Consider the following 22584-nt stretch of genomic DNA (forward strand, 5'->3'; position numbering starts at 1 on the left):
CACCACCCACTTCCACTCAGCCTAACACCAGTAGACAGAAGTGTACGCAGACGGACAGATCTTGACACAAACTTGGCTCAGTCAAGTGTTAGCCGTTTGGAACGTTAGTATTCTTATGAGAAGCACAGAAAGCGCAAGCCATTTCAATGAATGCCAAGTATACATCAAAAGTGGTGTTACTTTTAATGCATTAATGGCACATTTGGAGCTTACAGTGAATTGTATTACTTGCAAGGACAGTCCATTATCCAACATAGTGGAGGAACTAAGACAATGCAAGGACAAAGTGGCTTACATCAAGTTGTATGTAAGTCTGTGAGCTATACTTGAACACTAAAGCAAATATGTGAGGCTTTCCAACCAAACCGCACACTTGTAAAAATAAAAAAAAATCAGATTTTTCCTAACTGAAAAGGTACTTGAAATCTGATTAGAAATCTCAAATTACATTTACTTTTCATAGACTGGCTGGGCCTTCGACTTACAATCAGATGATGACATCCACGAGAAGGGCACTCTTGGTGTGCTCTATATCTACAGAGGCGTTCGAAAGTGATACAGAAGAAGACTTGAATGGCAAGCTTTGTCACTAACTCCATTTATGTCCAGCTCGGATCTTTTACATCCGTTCAAAATGGAGATAATTTGGCGGACGACACAAAATGACATCTGTCACCATCATTCATTAATGCTCATGGCAGTGTCATGTCATAATTTTGATGGTCGTACGACAGTCTTATGGCGCCATTTTCAAATAAAATGTTACCAAATTCCATAACTAGCAATGAACGAAACAACTACAACAGTAACTGAAGAATAAATAGCACAGAACATGAATGCTGCACATGCTAGGAGCCATGTTGGACGACAACAGTGTTGACAACAGGTGGCAGCAGAGGTTGACTGTCTCCCCCAAATGAACCCGTGGCCAAATTGAAGCTTCTTGAAGCAAGGAACCTTTGCAGCCAAATGGTTCAAAGCTTCATGGTGGTTCATTTGGTCTTATGACATTCTTATGATCTCATCATCTACCGCTTACTTCCGGGGTCAGGCCGCGGGGGTAGCAGCTTTAACATGCAAGCCCAGATCTCCGTCTCCCCAGTCACTTCAACCACCTCCTCCGGCGGGATACCAAGGCGTTTCCAGGCCAGCCGAGAGACATAGTCTCCCCAGCGTGTCCTGGGTCGTCCCTGGGGCCTCCTGCCGGTAGGACATGCCCGGAACACCTCTCCAGGGAGGAGTCCAGTAGGCATCCAAACAAGATGCCTGAGCCACCTCAGCTGGCTCCTTTCAATGTGGAGGAGTAGCGGCTCGACGCTGAGTCCCTCCCGGATGACCGAGCTTCTCACCCTAACATTCTTATCATGCCGCTGTCAAAGTGTTACTGGATTATATCTTTTGGTGTAAATATCTCATAGTACAGTGAGGACAGCTGCAGTTTATAGTCCAGTGCGGCTTATCTATGAACAAATGCCGTTGTCGTGTCAAATTTGGTGGGTGGCGGCTTATAGACAGGTGCACCTTATAGTGCAAAAATTACAGTACAGTATTTGCTTTTTGTTTGTACACCACGTCTAACCAGGGAGTGTAGATGGGTGTAGAGGATAGTTACCACAGGACAAATGTATAATCCTAAACCAATAAGATCCATAATAGTAAGACTGTCACTGGTTGAGACTTTCTTACCTGTGAAGCTGAGTGCATCTGAGGGTGTGGTGATGTCTGATGTGGGTGCCCAGGATGGAGATGAGCGTTGTGGGAGTTGTGATGGGGGTTGTGTCCCTGCGGGTGATGGTGGCCTCCCTGGCCGTGGCTTTGTCCGTGGCTCTGGCTGTGGTGGTGATGGCCATGATGCTGGTACGCGTGTTGGGCCGCTTGAAGGTGTTGGTGCGGGTGCGAGTGAGAATGCATGTGATGGTGGTTGCCTTGTTCCTGCCGCGACGACATCATCTCCATCATATGGCCCATGGAGTTCATGTTTCCGTTGGCGATGGTGCCCGGGTGGTGTGAAAGTGCAGCCTTCAACCTCTGAACGTAAAGGACAACAAATCTTAGATGTAACATCTTTCAACTAGGATTTGGCATTACAAAGGATTAGTTTACGTATTACTAAGCAATAATAAGATGGTCTACAATTCATATAATTGATGACCTAAAGACAAACAGGACTTCGGAGTATTGCCCACACGTAGCAGCGTACGATACCTAATTAAAAGAAGGCTTGAAACCTTCGAATAAAAAAATAACTGATTTTCCTCACACCTTTTATTCTTCATTCTACAAGTATAGCTCTCCTTGTTTTCTTCACCAGTCCCCACCGACTTAATTTTGCTACTGTTTTTTGAAAATCAACCATGCGCTCATGCAATACGACGATGGACTAGTACTTTTCATGAGATAGGACAAAGAACACTCTGAACACTCATTATAGAATCAAGCATTTTGATGCCTTTTAAATGCACAAATCAAAATTCACACAGTAATATGTCAGGATTTTTGCATTATTTCCATTATGCTTACATCTAACTGTCGGACAGACAATACGGAGAGAGGTATTGTCACGCTGACTGCATATTACTCACGAACCAACACAGTTTGTCTACTTTTTTAAATTCTTATTTTATATTGTGTTTACCCACTTACAGGGCAAATGACTATTTTTGGTTTTTCAAAAAAAAAACAGTCTCATAAAAACTCAGCATCGACATATAGTGGTATGAAAAAGTATCTGAACCTTTTGGAGTTTCTCACATTTCTGCATAAAATCACCATCAAATGTGATCTGATCTTTGTCAAAATCACACAGATGAAAAAGCAGCGTCTGCTTTAACTAAAACCACCCAAACATTTTTAGGTTTTCATATTTTAATGAGGATAGTATGCAAACAATGACAGAAGGGGGGAAATAAGTAAGTGAACCATCACATTTAACATTTTCGTGCCCCTTTGGCAGCTATTACTTCAACCAGACTTCCTGTAGCTGCAGATCAGTCTGGCACATCGATCAGGACTAATTTTGGCCCAATCTTCTCTACAGAACTGCTGGGATGTCTGGCTTGAATCGCTGTCTTTAGGTCATGCCACAGCATCTCAATGGGGTTCAAGTCTGGACTTTGACTTGGCCACTCCAGAATGTGTATTTTGTTCTTCTGAAACCATTCTTGAGTTGATTTACTTCTGTGTTTTGGATCATTGTCTTGTTGCAGTATCCATTCATTCTCTTTTTAGCTTAAACTGTCTGACAGACGTTCTCATGTTTTCCTGCAAAACATCCTGATAAACTTTTGAATTCTTGAATTGAAGTTGTCCAGGCCCCGAGGCAGCCAAAAAGCCCCAAGTCAATATGCTCCCTCCACCATGATTCACGGTGGGGATGAGGTGTTGATGTTGGTGAGCCGTCCCATTTTTCCTCCACACATGACGTTGTGTGTTAATCCCAAACAATTCAACTTTGGCTTCATCAGTCCACAAAATATTTTGCCAAAACTTCTGTGTAGTGTCCAAGTGCCCTTTTGCAGACACGCTAGGGTTCTTTTTTTTTTTTTTCGTACCTCTCTGAGTATTCATCTAGATCAGTGATCATCTAGAAAAATTAATGTACAAACAAACAATTAGTTGATATTTTTCCTCATCGTCATCATCGACAAATACCAGTCTATATTGTACATTCTCCATAGGTAAATCATATCAGGCTTACATGAACTGATATGTTAGACTGTATCCTGCTGATTACTAACAGTTATTATGGCTACTTGTGCTGCCTAGATAAGAGGATGAATAGCACCATAAATCTATATGTCTCGGGAAGAAATCAAAGCACTTAGTCTGTCCTCTGTCTCCCCTTCAGCCCTGTCATTTTCCTTTACATTCCTTGATTGCCTGATTCCTTCTCTTGTCTCTTCATATTCCTAATAACCTCCCTCTGTATCTGTGTGTGCGTAGTTGTCTGCTTATTAGATGAGTTCTCTGGCAAGGTGTGAGTCTCTGACTGTTGACCTAGCAGCAGGTTTGTTTCTTTAAGCCTTTAGTCAGTCTACTATGGAGACAGAGGAGGCGGTTCTTCTCACTTCTCTTTCTAGGTGTTCTTATGTTGGTTGAATTTACCTGCTTCATTTTTCCTCAAGATGCTGTTTTTCTGGGCATGGCATCAAGAAGAGATATTTCTCAAACATGCCAGTATGCCACTAGGGTTCAAATGTTGCAGAAAAACCTAGACTTAATTAAAAAAAAAAAAAATGTCTGAGTCTTAATTCATATTCACATGAGCAGTGCCCACAAATAACAGGTCAGACCTGTTTAGTCTAACACGAAGCATAAATGCATTTAAATGTTGTGTGTTTTATGATTTTATTTTTTTTTAAATAAATAAAAAGTCAGCAAATGAAAGACTTCAACTCAAGGCTTCTGTCATGAATCCCACACTTTTCATTTCTGAAGTCCCTACCCCCTTCCTCCCAGCTGCTGTCAGTAAGTCCATAGAGTGTCCAGGGCTCCATATCTTTTAACAACCTCTACATTCATGATTCCCACAGGGAACGTCATCCAGCTGGTCTGGATCACAATACATAGACGCGACCGGAGCACACCATCAGCTCGCCCTCTCCTCTCTCACACTATCCATGAGTGGAAAGCTTTTTTCCAGACAAGAAAAAGAAGTTCACCAACACATTCTTTTCTGACCTTGATTTAGAACTATTCTTACAATGCCCAATTCCTGTATTATCTACATATTTTGCATGAACAAGGATTGTGAAAAAAATGACCTTGCCAAGCCTTTTTTGGCTGAGTGTAGTTTCAGTTTGTCATGCAAGAGATGCCAGACAGAGTGGCAAAGCACTTATATTGTATTTTCTTTCATATTTCCACTTGCATTTATGCCTGGACCTAAAATTCAACCCCTGGGAGCCACCTTGACCGCAGCCTCAAAAGGTCAGCTCTCACAGGGAGGAGGGCAGCTCCTCTATGTTGTGACCACCGGGGTTAAAATACCACAGAGGCCACGCTAACACACAGCATGCAGCCCCAGGCCTGCAGCTGTCCTGCTTGTACAGCAATCACAGTACAGTTTGTAACACATTGCGAGGAATAGCACGATGAGAGGACTTACCACAAACAACCACAAAGTGTTTGATGATGCAGCTAAGACAGAAAATGGATTATATCAATCTTACACACATCCATCACGGCCAACGGTATTGACGGGGACATCGTCTCCGTACCACGGGATGAATTCAAAGGATGACAACCCACACAAAACACATTCCCTTCAACCTTCAACTTGTCACTCAGCACCAGGGAGGTGAGTCCCGCCCTTCTTGTGTAAGAGGAAACCAATCAGACTCAACCGTTCACAATCCTCGAAGTCACTTTGGGTTATCACAAGAAATAACACATAAAATGGCCAGCGTGCACATGTGGGGGCTCCTAGCCAACTGGACGCCATGATAGCAGGACGTAGAGAGTATGGGAAGGTGAAGGCAGGCTGTGAGAGAGTGAGATACCCCTGTTAGACCGGGTTGGGTGGGAGATTAGATGCGTCCTTCTAACAAATCAGCGTGCCACAGTGTGAGCTCGTTTATCAGTATTTGATTGAAGTCCAGCTGGCCGTGTGGTGCTATCTGTTTAGTAATTGAATTAGCCAGAGACCAAAATCCAGATGCGGGTCAAATATATAATTACTTGGTAGCTGAGTAGCGATGGGTGACGAATGGAGGAATAACTAAAACTAGAAGAAACATTTAAGGTTTACTGTAAACAGGCCGGTGGGATCATAGAACGGCAAACTTGAGCCCGATTGGTGTAATGGAGTCATTCTGGAGTCAATTGTTGCGACGTCTCATTGGTGAAACTGGTAGCGCCGCTATTGGCATCTCTGGAAAAAATGAATTAATATGTTGAATATATAGAATAAAGAGGAAAAAATGTAACCACTCGTGTAGCTCAAGGTAGCCGAGGAAGAGTAACGTTTCTTCGTCACAAATTGTTTAATCATAGTCTTATGGCACCACTGTCAAATAAAGTGTTACCAAATACCATGACTAGAAATTAATGAAACAACTGGAACAGTAACTGTATAAATATTTAGTACAGAACATAAATTTTGATTGTGATTTACATCTGTAGCGCTGCAATGCATGCTAGGACGCATGTTGGACAGCAACTGTGTTGACAGCAGGTGGCAGAAGAGGTTGACTGTCTCCATCAAGGGAGCAGTGATGCCCAAATAAAGCTTCTTGAAGCAATCATGGTGGTTCATTTGGTCTTATGACAGTCTTGTGATGCTGCTGTCAAATAAAGTGTTTCTGGTTAATATCCTTTGAGGGAAAATATCCCATAATAAAGTGAGGACAGCTGCGGCTTATAGTCCAATGCGGCTTATCTATTAACAAATGCAGTTTTGTGCCAGATTTGGTGGGTGGCATCTTATACTCAGGTGCGCCTTATAGTCCGAAAATTACGGTAGTCCAAAATATCCTGTACCACTGCTACTTCCATATGTATTACTTATGGAGGCATGTGATGTGATACACGCTAATACATGTGAATAAAAAAAAAAAAAAAAAAAAAAAATATATATATATATATATATATATATTAGGGCTGTCAAAATTAATTATATATATTAGGGCTGTCAAAATTATCGTGTTAACGGGCAGTAATTAATTTTTTAAATTAATCATGTTAAAATATTTGATGCAATTAACGCACATGCCCTGCTCAGACAGATTTAAATGACATTACAGTGAAATGCCTACATGTTAATTGTGTTCTATGGAGTTTTGACACCCTCTGCTGGCGCTTGGGTGCGACTGATTTTATAGGCTTCAGCACCCATGAGCATTGTGTAAGTTATTATTGTCATCAACAATGGCGGGCTACTAGTTAATTTTTTGATTGCAATTTTTACGAAAACATTAAGAGGGGTTTTAATATAAAATTTCTATAACTTGTACTAACATTTATCTTTTAAGAACTACAAGTCTTTCTATCCATGGATCGCTTTAATAGAATGTTAATAATGTTAATGCCATCTTGATTCATTGTTATAATAAACAAATACAGTCACTATGTACCGTATGTTGAATGTATATATCCATCTTGTGTCTTATCTTTCCATTCCAACAATTGTTTACAGAAAAATATGGCATATTTTATAGATGGTTTGAATTGCGATTAATTGCGATTAATTACGATTAATTAATTTTTAAGCTGTAATTAACTCGATTAAAAATTTTAATTGTTTGACAGCCCTAATATATATATATATATATATATATATATATATATATATATATATATATATAGCTTCAACATTTGTATCCACATCCACAATGACACAGTTAAAGTCATTGCCAAGTTCTGATGAGCATCCCAAAACATCCTTCATCAGGCTTCTTGATGCCTTCTCACACATGGTTGCATTTCACTAGACTGCTGAGTGCAACAACTAAAGCGCCACGTGCATTTAAGTCTAATAACACACATACTATGCTGTCCGTTTTTACATGGGAGCCACAGAAAACAGTCATTAAATAAACACAGGTGTTAGCCTGTTATGTTCAGGCTGTAGAATTTGTTCTTTTGAAGAAAGAGGGTAGGAAAACACAACAGACTTAAATTATTCTTGACGGTGTTCATGAAGCAATTTTGCCTCTATTCTTCGTTCTCTATTATTATCTTTGTCGTCACTGTGTTATTGTGTTTTTGTTTTACAGGACACCAACTTCTACTGACCAATTGCTCATGAGATTTCACATTTTTCTTACAAGTTGTTTTTAATTTAAAACTGCTGTCCTGTTTGTTTTTTTTTTTTTACTGTTTAAAAAGTCATATTTTGTCCATTCAAGCCCTTTGCCCCCCGAGCTCTCCAAACCGTTCTGTTATGTATTATCAGGGAGACCAGGTGATGAACCGTTAATGGTATTTATTAATGGGCACTTCCTCTCTGACACAGGGGTGCTTTGAGTGATGTCCTGTTTCGTGCTCTGGGCACCTTCGAAGAACACAACCAGGCTTCTCTTTTTCAAATGACCTCATATCTATTAAAGAGAGATGGAGGAAGTGTTGAGCAGGTAGTAAGGGGACGAGACCATGCCAGGAGGGCTAAATCAAGCCCAGTGAGGTCAAGGTGAGCACTTTTATCCCCCTTAATAGTGGAAAAGGGTATTATTTGGCCACTGGTGTCCCTCTGGCGCCACACAAAATCTCACAAAGATTTAGCTATCACTGCATCATAAAGTAGTTAGTTAGCCATAAAAATACAGCATAACCTCAAGCATGAAATGTCCCAAAAGTAGTCGTATTCAACCAAAATTTGCCAAAAAATTCACACTGACTTCCACAATTGCTATAATATTAACTCGAATTGACCCAAAATCAACAGGACGTAACCACAAATGAAAAGGAAGTGATCCGGAAAAGCCTGAAAATCAACGGCAAGTGTACCGCAAGTGCCCCAAAAATTGACAGCACCAAATTCCATTATTGGCATGAAAGCATTCCCATGATATTTCTCTTGAAATTCAATTTTCTAGTCATTAAAATTCAAACCAGTAGAGATTATGTTTTGCTTTTCCTCTCTTGAAATGAAGACGTCTAACAGCATCGCAGAACAGATTGTGTTAGCTTTACTGTTCTCCATTCATCATTTTTTCATTTGAGTGTATCTTTTGCTGGATGATTCCTCTTTGTCCTAACTTTTCACACAAAATTTTTGAGTGGACTGTTCCCCGAACTCTAAACCCATCATGGTTTACCATCTGCAGTTCAAAAGCTGGGGTTTGTCTGTGTAGCTTTGCCAAGCGCTAAGAGGATCTAATTCCACTTACTACCCACTACGTGCCTGCCTGCAGAACCCACTCTCTGTCCCCTTAAACTCCACACCCCCCATTAGTTCACTTTTATTAGATTTCCCTCTCGCCCAAAGAGGCAGTAACCCTCCACCCCCTTTCCCTCATACACCCTTCCTCTCCCTTTCCTCCCCCCTTTCTCCCTGTGCTTGCCAAGAGCTGGGGACTGTTAAACTGATTTCCTCAGGGAACAGCGAGACAGACAGTCTGATGGGAGAGCTCGGCTGTAACATCGCCCCCTCTCTCCTCTTTCAGGTCCAGGGCCAAGTGCCGAAGAGCTGGGCCCAACTGTGGCTGGGGAATGGACACCTCTGGCTGCTCTGCCAAGGCTAGGCACTCGGACAAACGGGACGGGTTTGGCGACGAGTGCACCCATCGAGGAGCGTGTTCCAAAGCATGCGTTCATGCTTTGAGCTGCTTCTCCGCCCTGTCAATTTAATGGATGGGCTTCTGACTGCAGTCTGCGCCATAGCTCTCAAAGACCATTTGATTCTCACCACTATAACCAACAGAAGGCCTAATAATTATGTTTGACAGAGGCCAAAACATTTTAAAATTATAATACACTCTAAGCCTGAACGCTATATCGTTTAAACATCGCCATCGCAATGTGTGCGTGCGCGATAGTCCCATCGCAAAGACGTGCGATAGTTTTTATTTTTTTTTAATCCACATACACCCTGCTTTCTGCTCTGCGCAGAGCCTCACACCCTCCCTCTCCCAGCTCTTTGAACCTCAGAGTCACTGCAACACTTGCTTATCAAAGTTAACGATGCTGGTATCTTTGATCTTGCCAAAGCGAAGGACATCACAGCGCAGCAGCTGTCAATCATCGTTTAACTTGTTAAAGTTTCTGCAAGGAAGCCGCTTTGGAATGAATGTGTGTGTGAGTGGAGACGTTTGTTCAAAAATGATTTGGTTGGACAGTTATGTTTAAAACTGATCATAATTATTACATTTGAAGTGCTTAAAACCATTTTTTAATATATATATATATATATTTTTTAATCATACTTTGGGGAAAAAGTGAGAAAAAAACATGCCTTATATGTATCTCTTTCCAATGCTAAATCTGAATAAATACATTGAGCACACACACAAAAAAATAAAAATTGGGGGGACGGGGTGCTTAACCGCGAAAAACGAGTGATCACTGTACACTGGTCATTGTGAGTCTTTCCAAACAGCTATTCAAGTCATCTAGTGAAAATTTCTTTAAAAAAAAAATTTTTTTTTAATTTTGATATCGCAATATAATATCGCAAACCCCCCAAAAATCGCAGCAATAGTTTTTTCCAATATCGTTCAGGCCCAATACACACTGACATACAATGAGTCGTAATCACTCCATCAGGTTGCCCACTGGGACAGAGGCTATCATCTTATAACCTTTAACAGTGAACGTGTCGGGGGCGACACGTTTGCGCATATTATCTTTGCAGGCTCATCACATTGTAATTATGTCACCCATATCCCGCTGGTTGGTGTCATTTGAAAGTGCGGAAGTTGAGGTCCACGCCCATTTTTACTTGAAGTCAATCGACCAATTAAAACGGGAGATAATGTCATTTAAGTTTTAGTTTTATTGCCCTCATAAATAAAAATTAAAACGTTGCATGGACCATGTGTTTATGTCCATATTTCCATCATTTCCTGTCCTTTTCAAAGCCGAAAACAAAGAAATCCTACATATCCAAGGAGCCATTGTGAGGTCACGAAGGATTGACGTAATGTGAACATTTTTCATAAAGGATAGGGAGGTGAGGTAGCGAGCGACGGCCGGTTCGATTGAGCGAGCGACTTTGAAACGTGCGGAATGCATCGAAAACTAAATTTAGCGCAAGCTAATGCATTATTTTCTTTGGATGAGTCAACATTTAGGCGAGCAAGCGGCGGAACAGCGGGCTGTGTGACGTGTGTGAAGGGGCTCTGAGTCCTGTTCAAGAGGAAACTGAGTGGCATGCCTGAAAAAATTTAATACATAATAATTCTATTAATTCATTCCACAGCCCGAAAACCTACACTAAATCCTTAATAAATATTTTATTTATTTTTTATTTATTTTATTTATTTTCCCTTCAGGCATGACAAATCCAAACAAACATACAGCATTTACTGTATATGTGTTTACAATTAATTCAGCCCGAAAAGAAAAGGGCTGACGGGAGAAGCCGAAGCTTATTGAAACCTGTCCCCAGTATACCATAAAGGACGCAGAAAATATCAAATATCCAATTTTTGACATTCAGATTTCGTAATTTTTTTAAATTAAATTTAATTTAATTTTATTTTTATTATAATTTTTTTTTTTTTTTTTTTATACTAATACTTTTTTTTTTTAATACGCAAATACTGTGGTGTTACTATTGCAAATAGCAATTACAAAGAGCAAAACAAATAAATTATAAATAAAAATCGGAATGATAATATAATAATTCCTGTAATGAATCGGGTTCTAATGTGGTGGATGTGTTTTGTGTATTGTACCTGAACAGTGAGATAGGGGCGTGCGGTAGAGATTTTAGTTTCACTTTTAATGTCCTGTTGTTTTTGGCGTATACTTCGGGGGACAGAAGGGGTGTTGTGATGCACAAGTTCTGAAATAATGAAAAACCTGACGAAGCTGGCGACCTTCTTGCCAATGTTACTAAAGTTATAATTTCCAGCTTAACCTATGAAGACTGGCGAACGGAGGACGTTGGAGGACCGCTGAAATAGGAGTCATTCTACGGCCATATTGTCGAGCCAGTTCACGGATGCGTGCATTTCCATCTACATTTCAATGGTAAGCCTCACCTTTTTCCTTTTTTCACCACCTGCACTAATATTGCTGGAACCCATGTGAATTTCTCACGAGAAAATCCGCCGTACGTCCGTCTCGCGGGAAAACAATGAAACTGCGGCGTTGTAATAAATCGTCGTATTTCGAGCATATCATTGGATGTAGAAACAAATGGCCAGTCAAATTTTACGTTGGATGTCGAAAAGATCACGTGTTGAAGCGATCATATGTGGAGGTACCACTGTATATTAACTATTTTGCACTGTTGGTCCACTGCATATAACCTGTTTTGACCATAGTAACGACAGGGCAAAAACGCCTATGACCATACCTGCTGTTTCTGTTGAATTATCAAATATAAAACTATTCAGTCTCATTTTTTTCTGTTGAATGTTTATCCTAACAAGTTCAATAAATATTATCAAGGTTTAAAATGTTTCATTGAGGATGTTTGGTTGTCAATGGGGCATCAATATTAAAACAATTTGACCAAAAAAAAGGGGATGTTTTTGTCTTTTTGGGTCCAAAATGTTGATTATAATTGGTTATGTGAAGAAAACAAGTGTGGACATATGAAGGTTATGATGTCCTAAAAAAAGGGTCCCAACCAGGCCATCTTTTCTTTGAAATATAAAGGCAACATCAAAGGCATACAAATTCGAACAAAATAGGCTTAGGTGGTAAAGGGTTAAAAGAAAAACTCAAAAGGGAGGTGATTATCAAATTTAATATGTTCAAATTGGCCAAAAGAAAAATACAGTGGAAGCAACTAAGATCTCCTAGTGTCCAAGGAGATCAGATATTGACCAAAGTCGTCAATGTTGACTGGAACATAATCAGAGTGAAATCCCTGACCCAACAATCTTAATCCAATCACCTGTCTAGTGTTTGGGGGCTTATTTTGTAGTCCGTGGAGTAAATAATTCAATGGCGTCTGGGTTGGGACCCTGTGTCATTGGGTGTTTGGGTTCATTGACAGCGGATAGGTCCATAGGGTGATGGCAGCTGGTTTACCCAGGCTCGTCTCTGTCGGATTCCGTCTCATTCACAGGCCCTGGACCATGACCAAATGGCCTTCGCGTCAGCACAGCAAAAACAACAAGGAGCAATCCAAAGATGAACAGATGCAACAGATTCACACTGATCCACTGACTATCGCTCACACATGTACAACTCCATAAATATTAGAACACCATTTACAAAATCACATTTTAAGACCATCATACTGTTTTTTTCCCCCCATAATGACAAAAATGTTCATTCTAAAACAGTGAAAACCTTCATAGAGGCTTGACCAAAATCTAAACAGATCAAGATTCTACGGTAATATGAATGTATAAAATGTTGCATTACTCAGGGTGTCAGTGTTAGTGTTGTTAATAACGGCGTTAGAGTATAACGGCGTTACTAACGGTTTTATTTTTTTCAGTAGTGAGTAATCTAATTAATTACTTTTCTCATCTTGGCAACGCTGATACCGATACTGAGGTGGTAAAGGCGTGCGTTACTATGTTGGTTGAATGACGCGAGAAAAGTCTGAGAGACAAAGACTCACGGAGAGGGCAGAGCGGGAGTGGGGAGCAGGGAAGTGAGTTGTGACGCCGTTGCAAACGCGATGCTAGGTGGCTCCAATAATACCTGACTGCAGCTGATAGCCTACAACTACGCCTACATAATGCTACTGTAGATATCACATGTGTATAGAACTAGATTCGAAATGACAGATAATGCGGCGTTAGCACATGTATAGAGAACTAGATGCGAAATGATACTCACCGGCGTTAGTAAACATCCGCCATCTTAAAGCAGTGGACTGCTCAGGAAGGCTCTGTTGTAGAGAATCTTCCTCGCGAACCTGAGTAACTTTTTATCTAAAATACTCCTAAATTGTCAAAATCTTGACTTCTTTAAATGTTGAAAAAGTTTTAAAACTTTCACATGTCAAAAGTAGAGAAAAGGGAACTAATGCAGTAACAGGAGCAATTTTAACAACTTTTTGATTCACAACTTTGAATGACTTCCAAACATAGCAAAGGTTACTATTTTTTTTTTTTTAAATGAAAAAAAAAAAATTAAAGCTAACAGCAGTTACTTTGCCAAGTCACTAACTAATTAACTACCGTATTGGCCCGAATATAAGACGACCCCCGCTTTTTCAAGACTCAAGTTTGAAATTAGACTTTTTGAACACCAAATTAATTTTTAAACATAAAATAATTACAGTACATCCGAAATAAATAATTATAACAATATATTTGAGAGAAAAAGCATGTTATTTTGCCTCATTCAAATCTTAATATCTTAACATTTAAATATGTCAACTAAAGTGCAATCACATTCCTAAATGAATGGCTTCTGGTTTTTGAAATGTAAATAAACCAATCTATTGTGATAAAACAAGAAAATTGCAATAACTGCATTAACCATCAAAGTGAAGTCTAACTGTAACTGTAGTCTTGAAACAAATCTGAATAAGGAAAAACATTGCAATAAAATAATGCAAACTGGTTAAACTAAAAAGAGTAGCTGAGATCTGTCATTACAGAACATCGCTTCAATGATATCTGGCGCCATCTAGCGTCGTGAATGGGGAGAGTAGCTGAGATCTGTCATGACAGAACATCGCTTCAATGATATCTGGCGACATCTGGCGTCGTGAATGGGTATAATGTCTAGACCGCGAATATAAGACGACCCCTTCTTTTTCAGTGTTATTTCAATGCAAAAAACACCGTCTTTTATTCGGGCCAATACGGTAACTAATTACTCGTACATTCAGGTAACTGAGTTACTAAATTACTTTTTGGGAGAAGTAATTTGTAACTTTAATTAATTACTTTTCTAAAGTAAGATTAACAACACTGGTCAGTGTTATCAGTGTCCCAAGACTGTATATTATGAATTGCCCCCAAAAAAAAATTGGAAACATTTTTAAGAAAATGTACATTTGAAAAAATACCATGTATAGTGGTACCTCAACTTACGAAATTATTGGTTCTAGAAGTAGTCTCGTAACCTGAAAATTCCGTAAATAGAGATGCGTTTTGAATGTAAATGCCCTAATCCGTTCCAAGCATTACTGAAACGCCACATTAAATTTTAAAATCGGGATAAACCCAGAAAATATTTCCAAAATCCCACATAACCTTCAGAGGTTTTGCTGAGCTCTTAAGAAACTATGTCGGTTGCACACAGTTTGTCCAAGATCTATTCAAAGAGTGGCACGTCATCATAAAAACAACAATTCAAGAAACAGTACGTCCCTGTGTCAGGAAAACAATAATACAGTGGAAACAGTGTGAGAGGGGGGCCTCCTCCTTGGTCTCAGTCCAACACTGATAAACTCACAGCTCCTCACTCTGACTCCACTCACCTCAATAATGAAAGAAACAATTGTATATTCATCATCCGTATCACCGTGTCAGTACATGTTGGCATGTGTCCTCTGAGGTTCCCGTACGAAACCGATTAGACAGCTCTGAATCTAAGACTATATGCAAAACCTTTGTTCCAATCCAGTTAACTCTTTCACTCCCAGCCATTTTCACCGGAGCAAGGCCCTTTGCTCCCGGCCGTTTTACTGGATTTTGACTGATTTTGCAAGGCCCACAGAAGATTCTGTTCTATTCCTATATAAACATGGAACCAACCAAAAGAAACATTAGAGTCTCTTCTTTCATCAGAAAAAAAGTTAGTTCATATCTTTTTCCATTCTTTAGAAATCAGCATTAGAAAATAGCTTAGTTTGAGCAATTTTCCAATTTCTGATGAAAAAACAGAAATTCAGCTTTTTGTAAAAGCATACATTTCAAACATAACTTTGACTTTAACACTGCTATTTTTCAATTTTGGGACATCCCAAACATCTGAATAATTTTTTTGTTCGACAACATAAACAACAATACAAATAAAGCTTTTGATGGCAAAGTAACAATTTATTTACACATAACTAAAGTATTGAACCATTGAACTATTTGCGCACATAACATCGGGGAAGGCTCTCGGCTGCTCCCGGTTGAATGGCGTGGCTCCGAGTCGTCTGATAAGTCCGGCTCAAGATCGGTCTCACTTTTTTCATCATCTTCATCGATAATTTCAACCTCGGGCTCAGGAGTAACGCAACGTGAGCTCCGCAGAACGCGTGTGGAACCTGGCGCTGTTGTGGCCGTCACCATCTGTCTCATCAAGATAGATTTTTTGACGATGGTTTCGTTTTCTTTTCAAAACACTCCTCCAGTGTCATTTGCCTTTTTTTCCCGATCGTTATCCACATTTTTCTCAAATTCTCACGTGTCTTCACATGATCCATCCAACTTCCGTTTCCTGACTATTTTTCTTCATTTCCTTTCTTGGCCTGAGATGAGTTCTTACTAAACGTGCTACTGCCCTCCAGTGAAAAGCTTTATTGCTTTAAAAATAGTTTTGAGCATTGTGCATAGCAGTTTAGGTGCAACAGAACCTATAGATGCCCATTGTCAAAAAAAAACAAAAAACAAAAAAACATAAAAGACCTATTAATACGTTTTTGGGACACTGAAACAATTAAAAATATAATGTATTTTTACGTTTTTGGGAGCAAATGAGTTAATCCACAAATGCAGTAGGGCAAATAAGTATTTAGTCAACCACCAATTGTGCAAATTCTCCTACTTGAAAAGATTGGAGAGGCCAGTAATTGTCAACATGGGTAAACCTCAACCATGAGGGACAGAATGTGGGAAAAAAAACAGAAAATCACAAAGTTTGACTTTTAGATTTATTTCCAAATAAGTATTTGGTCACCTACAAACAAGCAAGATTTCTGGTTGTCAAAGAGGTCTAACTTCTTCTAACGAGGTCTAACGAGGCTCCACTCGTTACCTGTATTAATGGCACCTGTTTTAAGTCATTATCGGTATAAAAGACACCTGTCCACAATCTCAGTCAGTCACACTACAAACTCCACTATGGCCAAGACCAAAGAGCTGTCGAAGGACACCAGAGACAAAATTGTAGACCTGCACCAGGCTGGGAAGACTGAATCTGCAATAGGAAAAACGCTTGGTGTAAAGAAATCAACTGTGTGAGCAATTATTAGAAAATGGAAGACATACAAGACCACTGATAATCTCCCTCGATCTGGGGCTCCATGCAAGATCTCACCCCGTAGCGTCAAAATGATAAGAACGGTGAGCAAAAATCCCGGAACCACACAGGGGGACCTAGTGAATGACCTACAGAGAGCTGGGACCACAGTAACAAAGGCTACTATCAGTAACACAATGTGCCGCCAAGACTCAAATCCTGCACTGCCAGACGTGTCCCCTTGCTGAAGAAAGTACACGTCCAGGCCCGTCTGCGGTTCGCTAGAGAGCATTTGGATGATCCAGAAGAGGACGGGGAAAATGTGTTATGGTCAGATGAAACCAAAATAGAACTTTTTGGTAGAAACACAGGTTCTTGTGATTGGAGGAGAGAGAATACTGAATTGCATCTGAAGAACACCATACCCACTGTGAAGCATGGGGGTGGAAACATCATGCTTAGGGGCTGTTTTTCTGCAAATGAACCAGGACGAATGATCTGTGTAAAGGAAAGAATGAATGGGGCAATGTATCGAGAGGTTTTGATTGAAAATCTCCTTCCATCAGCAAGGGCATTGAAGATGAGACGTGGCTGGGTCTTTCAACATGACAATGATCCCAAACACACAGGCAGGGCAACAAAGGAGTGGCTTCGCAAGAAGCATTTCAAGGTCCTGGAGTGGCCTCACCTGTCTCCAGATCTCAACCCCATAGGAAATCTGTGGAGGGAGTTGAAAGTCCGTGTTGCCCAACGACAGCCCCAAAACATCACTGCTCTAGAGGAGATCTGCATTGAGGAATGGGCCAAAATACCAGCAACAGTGTGTGTAAAGCTTGTGAAGAGTTACAGAAAACGTTTGGCCTCCGTTATTGCCAACAAAGGGTACCTAACAAAGTATTAAGATGAACTTTTGGTATTGACAAAATACTTATTTTCCACTATGATTTGCAAATAAATTCTTTAAGAATCAAACAATGTGGTTTTCTGTTTTTTTTTTTCACATTCTGTCTCTCATAGTTGAGGTTTACCCATGTTGACAATTACAGGCCTCTGTAATATTTTCAAGTGGGAGAACTCGCACAATTAGTGGTTGACTAAATACTTATTTGCCCCACTGTATATTTTGATTTCAAAGTACAATGATTGCCACGGCCAATGCAATAAGAGTGAGTCACATTTGTGCACGCCGTACACACACACTGACACAAATACAGTATATACTGTACACATACACTGCAGATCCGCCTGCGCATTCAGCTGTGCTGTTAGCTCACGGTCCCGCTCCGATGACATCACGTTCTAACAATGTTGCCATTCATACAGATGTTACTTACAAAACCTGGAGTTCCACTTGTATTGTGTGTGTTTGTGTGCATGACTACAAACAGCTTACCCTGAGGTATTCCACAACTAACAAATGCAACCGTGCTCAACTGAAAGCAAAGTATGTCATCCTAAAACAATTATGAGTGTGTAACATGCATTAAGGGTGACGCATAAACATGTGCTGTAATCTGGCATTTTTTTGTACAGAATATGAATGACATGTTCTCATGGTTTTTATTAGTGTAAAATTCAACTTAATGCCCATTAATCCAAGTACCGGTACTTTAAAAAACAAACACTAAGGGCTGTGTAAACGGAATGTAAAAAGCTACTTTAGTCTGGTTAGAAACACTTTGAATATGGGTCCTCCTGTGCACTATGAAATATCTCTTTAAGAGCCGAAGTTTTTTTCCCCTACGCGGAGTAAAAAGGAGCACATTTAGGACATGCCAGGAATTATGTCATCCAGCCGTCGTGTGCCAGCTCCATAGCCAAGAGGGCTTCAGTGGAGCAACATATAGTATTGTTTACCTCATTAAAAACTCAGCGCCTAACTCGATGCTTAGTGACACATTTATTGTCCTTAGTAACAATGTAAACAATATTTAATTGCAAGTTAATAAATAACACATTTTTCAAACATTAAAAAGAGGCGGCTGTCAAAAATTGGCAGGCAAGCGGGATGGAGAAAAGCAAAGAGCTCATTTGAAAGGAACACAAAAAACGATCTGCACCATTTTGGAAATGGATGCAGGGACATGAGCTGAGTCATGTCACGCTCATGTGGCACTCGCACATGTTATTTGGAACACGTTTGATAAGGGAGCAGAAAGAGGCTGCTTGAGAAGAAAAAAAGCACGTACAGTAAAGGTCTGCATTCTGTTTAAGTACCGGTACTATGCACATTTACCTGCATGCCTTTGTGGGTATGTGTGTTTGTTATTGTGCAGGGATGATGAAACAGAGCTGGATAAGACTGTGTGTGCATGTGTGAGTGAGTGCTCACGAGGCCCCGTGGAGAACCAGCACTGAGCGGTGATGTAATGCATTGGCCGGCACGCTGTGGAACTTGGCCTCATCCCGATTTCCTTTACACTACGAAGGTCAACGATCCCACAACCTCTAGCCCACAACACACGCCATTCTGTTCCCTAGACCACAACAGAACAGAACACAACCACACCCAGCACCGCCAGCACCTAGTGCTGCACACAAAAATCACTTGTAACAAAACTAATAAAACACTCCAATCTCCGCAAGCCCTCCCAGACAACTAAAAGCTAGAGTCTGAAAACATAGTTCCTTACAACACCTTTGGGTTTTGCTGTACCACTTAAACACTGGTGACATAATGGCGCAAAAAGGAATTGAAAAGAACAAATGTGTGCCGGTTCACCGAAACCAGACGCTTCTGGCACAATGTCAAAATGATACTGTATGACCAACCTTTTGGGTGATATTTTTATAAAATTATTTACAACTAACCACTTAACTCAGACACTTTCACTGCAAGATTTGCACCATAAAGATGTGTTTGAGTGTGCTTTTCTAAGCAGGCTCATTAATAGCAATGGAGAGAAAACAGGTGAAAGATACCATAGTTTCCCATTTTTAGGTGTTTGTACAATTTTTACCCATATCTGCGGCTACATGCAAGGCAGGGTATTTAAGAGAGCTTTGCACAAATGATCAAAATAATGGTCACAATTCAGTTTCCTTGAAAAAAGGATGTTAATAAAATCTTTTAAATGGCAAACATGTCATCTTTAGCAATTTTCTCAGATTTTATGGAGAAAAGGTGTCATCCTTGACCAATGATACATTTCAAATATACAGTTGTACCTCTACTCACGAAATTATTTGGTTCTGGAAGTAGTTTTGTAACTTGAAAATTCCGTAAGTAGAGGCGTGTTTTCCATGTAAATGCCCTAATCCGTTCCAAGCACCCCCAAAATTCCGAAATCTTACATAATTCTTTTATAATTTATACAAATGCATCAAAACATGTAACAAACACATGTTACAATTAGATTATTGCACAATAAACATAAAATCAGAGTTGTGCATAATGTTAAAAAAGAAACAAACAAACAAGAAATGAGTAAAGAATAAAAGTTGAAACACTCATGCAAAGCTGTCAGAACACGAGGGCCGAATGAAGAGGACGCTAGGATACACACATACACATACAGTAGAGGTCCCTCTTAGCCAATTGGATGCCAGGAATGCTAGGCAATGGCCAATGGCAGAGCAGCTATAAGTATGTAAACTCTGGGAGCGCCGAGTACAAGCAATACCGTATTTTCGCCTTTCGTGTCCTAATTCCAGTGGTTACAGATTACTCAAAAAAGTAATTTAATTACTGATTACTGATTATGCCTCAAAAGGTAATCTAATTACTTTACTGATTACTTTATTATCAAAGTAACTAAGTTACTTTAAAAGTAATTTATCAGTTACTTTTCACCAATTTTTCTCTCTTTGCTTCTTCAACATAGGAATGACAACACAAAAATAATCGCATGTAATTGACTTTCTGATAATTAAAGGTGGAGATCAGAATTTTTAACATAAGGCTTAATCTTCGACTTAGCGGGGGTGTAATTACTCAATGGAGTCGAGTCCAACCATCATTGACTCATGCTAACATAGCCACTCAGAGCCCTGAAACAAACAAAAAAATAACTGACAAACTGTAAGGAACTCGAAGATTAAGCCTAATGTAAAAAATTCAGAACTTTAAGTTAGGGTTTAACAGCATATCACTGCCATTGTAAAACAATGCAAATTGACTGCATACAATAATAAACAACACACAAATGAATTGCACAGTGCAATCAACACAAAGGTGGGGGCAGGCACGAATGCGCACGCACAACCCGGAAGTACGCCGTACACACATGCTGTCAAGTTGGCAACGAAACGTGGCGGCAACTAAGCACTTTACACTCATTGGACTTACAACACATCCCAAAAATGCTAAACGAACACGTCACCTCACAGCATAAATGTGCAACATGATGAATGGGCAAATACGATGTTGGAGTGATGACTACCCTACGTTGCAACGGCAAAGCTACAAAACGGCCGCTTATGCAGCCTCGACCTATCGCTGGAACCCTCCAGATTGAAGGAAAAATACTTTCATTCATGGACACAAACTGATCAACATTCCCTCACACATCTCAAAAGGTGGCTGCACTTGGCTCGAGTTTGCACCCTCGTCTGGCGCTGGCAAACGCTTTTCTCAGTCCCAAAATAATAAATGCGTGTGACTCAAGACCAAAACAGGAGTAACGGTGAGCGGGTACAATGGAAACAAACCCGTAGTGAGAAGATGGGAACCTTTCTAACATTTTCTATTCGAAATGCTCTTCGTACATGTCTACAATATTCTTCATTCTACATACATTATGAGGCAATAACAAAATAGTAACACACAGAGATGAAGGAAACTAACTTTAATTAGATTACTGGGTTGGAAAAATGAATGCGTTAGATTGCACGTTACTGAAAGAAAGTAATCAGATTATAGTAATGCATTACACTTTTTGTAGCAAGAAGCAATATTTCCCGTTCAGGCGTGTCTTAACATGAAAATTCTGGATGTAGAGACGTTCGTAAATTGAGGTACCGCTGTAGTTTACGTTTTGGGAAACTCTTTAAAAGCACAATATGGACAGAAAAAAAATCTAATTTTTCAATTTTTGACCCAAGTGCCTGGTTTTAATGGAATGGCTCAAAAATAAGGACTCTGATTCAAAGATCCGCAGAGCACTAACAGAGTATAGTGCGGGATATGAGTCCCCAGGGGGCCACAGCAGTCCTTTGGCTCATTAACTATTTACACCAGAGACAGGCCTCCCTGCTGCTCTGGCCCACCACAAAATCAATTTGCCTTCATTAGCCCCCCAAGCGCTGGACCAGCAGTGTGCTTTCTCTGGCAGGGGAGGGTTAAATCTGCAACAGGGGCCTCCAGTTATAGCAAAATATCAAACAAGTGCACAAAATGAGTCCTTTCAAGTAAGGAATTATACCAATTTCCCTGTGTTTAATGTCTCGGAATATCAATGTCTCTCACTTTTCAACTCCCTGTCTATCTATTTCCCTCATGTCTATCAAAGTCCCACTCAATCCCCTTCCCTGCTCTAATAATGTAAACTTTGGTGAGAGAGAGAGTGCACCCAGGTCCATGCTTTAGGAGTGTGGGGTTACAGTGTGGAGATTTCCCATTGGCGGAACGTCAACATGGTCGAGGTAATGCGATTAGAGCCGGATCGTGAACGTCGCAGGGGACACATGGGCCTGATCATGGCCCAGTTATCCGATAGCGAAGCCTATTTATCGACCCGGCCCGGGCGCGGATATTATGGAATTTCGACTCCTTCTTTGCTTATGAAACAGAGATCGCAGCCCTGATAACACAATTGCATCCAATTCTTTCCCCCCATAATCACCAAAATCCATCAGTCGTGTTCCGACATCAGGGAAGAGAATCTGGAATGAGCCGCCGTTAGTTTTTGTGCCTTGCGCCCGGATGGCAGACTAAAGCGGTGGCCTGTA

At 40.2% G+C, this 22584-nt stretch overlaps 1 protein-coding gene across 3 annotated transcripts in view; it reads right to left on the minus strand.

Annotated features, from left to right (window-relative positions):
* creb5b (cAMP responsive element binding protein 5b) overlaps positions 1 to 22584 on the minus strand; it is a 143478-nt gene that overhangs the window by 14145 nt on the left and 106749 nt on the right. For all 3 annotated transcript variants that reach the window (XM_057833406.1, XM_057833405.1, XM_057833404.1), the window contains one exon: positions 1687 to 2028. In XM_057833406.1, coding sequence (XP_057689389.1) covers positions 1687 to 2028 — 342 coding nt within the window. The remainder of the gene's footprint in view (positions 1 to 1686; positions 2029 to 22584) is intronic.

The sequence above is a fragment of the Corythoichthys intestinalis genome, chromosome 4 (assembly GCF_030265065.1).
Source record: "Corythoichthys intestinalis isolate RoL2023-P3 chromosome 4, ASM3026506v1, whole genome shotgun sequence".
Classification (NCBI taxonomy): Eukaryota; Metazoa; Chordata; class Actinopteri; order Syngnathiformes; family Syngnathidae; genus Corythoichthys; species Corythoichthys intestinalis.